We start from the raw sequence: 6,000 nt of genomic DNA, 5'->3' as shown, positions 1-6,000 counted from the left end.
ATGCTGCCCAACTGCGCCGGAAAGATGGGCACAGGGGATTATCTCTGCATTGCTATGAGCGGAGGGGCGCCGTGGGGCTTCAGGCTGCAAGGGGGCAAGGAGCAGAAGCAGCCCTTGCAAATCGCCAAGGTAGGAGCATGACAGAAAGATGTTGTTGGAGTTTTGTGGGCACGGATGACACGAGCACTTGGTTGAAATCCATCCTGCTTCCAGGGAAATGGTGTGGATCTTGTTGTGATGCTTGTTTGAATTTGCTAACGGGTTTTGCAGAGATTCTACAGGTGCTGATTCTGTCAGTTTCAATAAAAAAGGATTATTACTTTTGGGTAGCTTGCAAATTTTGTTAGATGCTGAATGTTTCACTTGTGACACGATGTGTGCCTTTCAGCTCCTGTTTGCCTCTCTCTCTGGCTCTGAGTGCACTCAGCACATCGCAAAACTCAATCTCATATTAGGAAATGCTGCTTCAGTCATCTATTTATGATAGTTTTTCTACTCTGGTCATAGAATAAATACAGTTTTATCATGAGAAAACGTTCTTACTATTTTGGGAATCCTGGAAAGCATTACACTGACTTATCTCTGGTTTTGGAAAGTTATCCAGTCTCAGAAGCAGCTTTAATAGATGCCAAACATCCCCTCTTATATTTCATGAGCAACGCTGAAAATTACTGGACACTTTATAAATTATCTGCACGTATAGAAAGAGGGCAAGACAGACAGTAGAAGTTGACAATAAATTAAAAATAGGAACTGGTAGTCCCAACTTGCAGAAATAATTTTTCAAAGGTAGTTTTGTTAAAAATCAGCGCTCACTCCAGTGCAACAATGAAGATTTGTCACGGTTATTAAGGCTTATGTAACTGTATGGAGCCGCATTCTGTTCCCTTAGACAAGAGGGACAAATTTTGTCCAGAGCTCTGAGCTCAGCAAAATACCACTGGCTGAAACAGTACAGGGACTGACCATCATCCCATGAGCTCTGCCTAGTTAAACCCAGGAAGAGAGTTTAAAATGTGCCTTATCTCCTTCCAGGATCTGGGTAATGCACTACACTAAGTGTGTTTGACTTGGGTATGGTGTTTTCCATCAGTAGTTTACTATTTTAGCTGTACCTTTCTCAGGCTGTCAATACACTTGGTTATTAGTTAACTTTAATTACTGTATCAGTCAACTTTTTCACAAACAGCAGAAACAATAAATCGACCTCATTTTATGGGAGAAGGTACTTTTTAGCTCCTCTGTCAAGAAAAGAACATCTTTCACTATTCTTTTCACTTATTTCCAGCCTATCCTATTAATCATATCCAGTAACAGAACTGTGATTTATTGAGGGTCTGAATAATTTTTCTAATTTCTGTTAAGTTTTTTGTTTGTTTTTCTATGTGTTACAAAACTTGAAAATTTTTCACTATTTTCCTACCAATGGGCAACTGTTGCTGTGCAAGTAAAGCCTCTAAGAACAGATGGCAGTGGACTCCTGCCATCTAGTGAAAACTTGTAGCTAGAACTTAAAAATGGAGAGCAACAGTAAAAGGCAAGGGGCCTTGATTACATAAAATCAAAAGTAAAACCCACAAGATTCTGACTAAACTTCAGTTTTCCTGATAAAAATGGTCGATTCAAGGGTGGGTCGGTTTTTTTTTTTTCCCCTCATGTTCACATCCTAGACTGGGCCATTTAAGGCTGGGTACTAAAGGCTGGGACTCAAGATAGCTGTACCTTACTTGAATGCATTTTCAGTAATACATAGCATTTTCTAATGGGAAAATCCCCAGGAAAATATGCTCACATTTAGAAAATAATAATATGCATTTTTAGGAAAAAACTCACAGGTACAAGTTTGTTTTCCTGTAAATGAAAGGGAAAGCTCCAGAGGGGTTGCTTACCTTTGTTAGAGCAGAGGAAAGGGCACTCAGGTACTGGTCTTGAGTGGAGAAGTGACTGTGATAGAGATCTAAAGTGGAGAGGGATGTGAAATAAAGAGAAATGAGATAATCCATTAAAATATGTCAGAACACAAAATTCCCAAATTCACCCTACCTACTCTTTGATAAAGGAAACATATTGCTTTTAAAGCTGATGGGATAAGTCACTGCCACTCACTGCCAGGAGCAGCTTTTACCATTTTCTTTATGCATTTTAAAATAGTTTTATTACATGTATAAAGAATATGTAAACCACCCCCCCTCTGCCTAGCTCCTAAAGCATAAGTTCAAGTAGCATTCCCACTAAAATCCATGAGTTTTGCCTGCAGTATAAATTATTGTCTTCCATTACCATGCAAAATATTAATGGAGAGATAAAGACAAAATTTTTACCAAAAAATATCTCGGTACTTTTTCACAAGTACTTTTGCAGATAAAACAGGCAATTTTCATCAGCAAATAATTTTACAACCACTAAATTAGATTCAAGACCTTTCAGTAATTTTTAAGTGTGAGATTGCAACAAATGGATTTTTCTGAAGTATGAGAAAGTATCATTCTGCTTGTCTATTTCAAACCTTTATTCAATACATAAATTTGACTCACTTTCTGTAGATGTATAAGAATTTATATTTATTTATATTTAACAATTCTCCTCCTCTAAACCCTGTCTCTGTACACCAACTTACTTTGTGAAGTCCAATAATGTTGCAAATAATTAATGAAAACTTATTTTCGGTTAAAAAGAATTTGCATATTCTATATACTGTTGCAATATAAAATAAAATGCTATGTCCAAAGAAAGTTATCTAATAAATGGATGTTTTTTTAAAAAAAAAGTTTAATCATGACTCCAAAGACAAGGAAAACAGTGGTTGTATGTATCCCTTAACTAAAGCATGTCAGTGCTGTCCTGTAGGATGGCTTTCCCAAAGCAGGAGATGGGAAATCTCAGTGTAGCAGTGACCCTAGAAGGATAAGTATTCAAGGTACATAAAAGCTAAGCAATGCATGATGTCCTTTTACCATGAGATATATGAAAGAATATTTTTGAAATGAGTATCATGGTGGTTTTTCTTGAAAATTTCTTTGAGGTTTTTAATTTAAAATATATAGAAAATAATGGCTGATTTTCTGAACTAGTATTTGAAAGAAAGTCCTGTGACTTTTCCTATGAATACTTAACAAAAGTTAACAGTAAAGTTATATCCTTAAAGAAGCATTTATTTTGTAACAGGTAATTTAACAGAGTTGTCCCATAGATGATTTAGATTTATATTCATCTACAATGTGACTCTATTAAATCATCTTTGCAAGAGAGGTAGATTATTCTGAGCATATTTGTTACCTGCACCAAACAGTAATTTAATGGACTCGCTGGTTTTATCTGTCAAAGTCTTGGTAACTCACGTTTGGGAACTTAACCAAATAGTTCTAATATTTAAGGGAGGCAAGTTGCATGACTCTGACCTATAAGCACTTCAAGGGAAATCTAGACCAGTGTCCTAAAAGTAAAAATGAATGGTTGCTTACAAGGAGGCTTCTGCTACTGCTTCCCAAATTGTAGCTTTACCTTTGGCTCAGTAATGGCATGTGACAACTGGCTGCCTGGTCATTTTAGACTTGTGCCCTTGTCCATCAACATGCTCAGATTTCAAGCCTCAGTTTCATCATTTTGGATTCATTGCAACCTGAAACAGAAAGTGAAACTCAAAGACTTGGGAATAACCTGAACCAACAGCGTGAAAAGTAATATCTGAATATGATTATTGAACACTGGATGTAAACAGAGGTGGACTATGTCGTGGTAGTTTGGATTTTTCTCTGCATTTGTCCAAAATACTTGACACATACAGAGCAACAACAAGAGCTTTTCATCAAGTTGACCTCTACACTTTGTCTAGTGGAAAAAAAAATAAGGAGTGAGAGATGTTAGCACAGTTATGCTTTGGATCCTGAGGTAAGGCAAAACACGCCGCTGTCACATACACATGTGGAATGTATATATTAGCAAACACTTGGTCTGCCCACAAAAGACATCACAGCTGGGTTGAAGGAAACCTTTTTTAAGTTGTCATACTCCTAAATTGTCACCCTGCCTGCTCCCACTTGCAGGCAGGTAAAGGAGGTTGGTGAAAGCAGGATCTTCCTCTCCACCACTGCTTGCAACTGCATTTCTCAGCAAGCTGGGGGAAGGCTCAGCACTGAGCTAATACCACCCTGCTGATCCCACTGAGTTTGTATCACTTGATGTCTTAAGCAGGATTTGAGCACAACTTTATGCAATAGCAATCAGCAGAACAAGTCATATTCAAAACGTGCTGTTTGAACTTTGGCAGCAAAGGAGGGGAGTTTAGAGTCAACCTACATGATTTTAAACACAACTTGCCTTACTTGGCCTGTATTTAAAACTGTTTGTTTAAATTTGCTGGCTAATACATTTCCAAACATAGTTTGTTTTTGCAGCCTGGACAGACTCTTATTCTCAAATTCACCCTTCTGACCATCTGACACAGCTGGTATTTGCTGATATTCAGAAAATCCTGTAAGGCATATTTACATATTCTTTCACACAAGCAGTTATGTGGAAGATTGTGGGTTTATCTATCTTTTCTGGAGAGGATTTTGACTGTGTTACAAAGCCTTGACCCAATTTAATAACCAATACATTTTTGCACGTGTTTAGATGACATCGTTCAGCTTGTATTTAAGTAGATTATCAAACTTCCATTGACAGAAGGGAAGAAGCTGGGCTTTCTGGAGCTTAAGTTAATTTATTTTGCAAAACAGAGGAACAAAGTGAGGTTCCTCAAATCTAGCTAAAATAGACCACTGTTAAATAACTTTTTTCTGAAAAATCTGCTAGTGCCAGTTGGAAAGATAATGAAGAAAAAAATCCATTCACCTTAACCAACAAAGGTTTACATGTTCTTCTAAAGGTTAGGGCTCTGTGTTCCCTACTTTCAAGCTTTTGCATTCCAGTCATTGTGCCAGTGGAAATGTTTAGCACTGGAGTCCCATCTAGTTGTTTAAAAGCTGCAGGCTGAACTAGCACATGAGTGTATAGCCCATTTTGGATATACAGGACTACATACCAAGCTGCTCTTGGCATGCTTCCCACAGTATTTAGCCAAATACAAGCATGTTTTGGATACATGGTATTATTCATTTGTGCTTATTTCCAACTGATGCTTTTCCAGCTCTCACGCTAGGCGAGTTTTCAATGGAATAGAACGAACACCATAATTCACACTGATTTAAACTAAACAAACTCAAAGAACCAAACAGTGTATTCCTACTAAATTAGATTAGCTGCTTTGTATAGAGCTTTGCATAATTTTGTACTTTCTTTGCTGGAAACATTTAAAATACCCTGCAAGACATTATTACTTGTCATTGTTCTGTATTTTCTGCCATGGCATTCTTATTGTGAATGTGAATGTAATAGTAAGACTTCTGGCCAAGTTCACATTAAAATATCACAACAGGAAATATTATTTACAGAGTCCTCTAGGATTGTGTCTGATTGTTTAAGAGGACACAGCTAACAATTTATGCATATCATGGAAGGCTTTTCTTTCAAATGCAGAACTCAATGTTCTTCCTATTTGCAGCAGAAATATTTAGAGCAGAAATTACTTTAAGGGACCACATTTCCTAAGTTAAATGCTTAGCACTCTATAAAGAGAGAAGGATTAGCAGAGATAGCTTCAGCTTTAAGAGGAACAATTCTGTGCATGGAATTAGCTATGGACAGAAATGATAACATTTAGACTGCAACCAGTACTCATGAGCACTGGCTGGAACAAAACTGGCAGTAAGAAAACTCCTGGATATCAGCTTGAAGGTTTTAAATTTCAAACCTAATGTACACAAGTTACACAGTGGATTTTTTTTCCCTTTTCAGTAATTTATCCCATCTGCACCATTTCATTAGAATCTGTAGGCCATAGTCAGTAGGAATTTTAGGATCAGACTAACACACATTTAGACTGGAACATTTCAGTATGCACCAAAATCAAAGTGCTGTGTTTTGGTTACTTGCCAATACAACCTGGTATTGAGCATCAAG

The 6,000-nt window shown here is 37.2% G+C and overlaps 1 protein-coding gene across 1 annotated transcript in view; it reads left to right on the top strand.

Moving 5' to 3' along the window:
• Nucleotides 1-6,000, top strand: part of SYNPO2 (synaptopodin 2) — a 75,697-nt gene continuing 69,697 nt past the window's right edge. Inside the window, exon 1 of the mRNA XM_036383060.2 lies at nucleotides 1-129. Coding sequence (XP_036238953.1) covers nucleotides 1-129 — 129 coding nt within the window. The remainder of the gene's footprint in view (nucleotides 130-6,000) is intronic.

This window comes from Molothrus ater, chromosome 4 (genome assembly GCF_012460135.2).
Source record: "Molothrus ater isolate BHLD 08-10-18 breed brown headed cowbird chromosome 4, BPBGC_Mater_1.1, whole genome shotgun sequence".
Classification (NCBI taxonomy): Eukaryota; Metazoa; Chordata; class Aves; order Passeriformes; family Icteridae; genus Molothrus; species Molothrus ater.
This window is presented reverse-complemented; position numbering and strand designations above follow the sequence as displayed.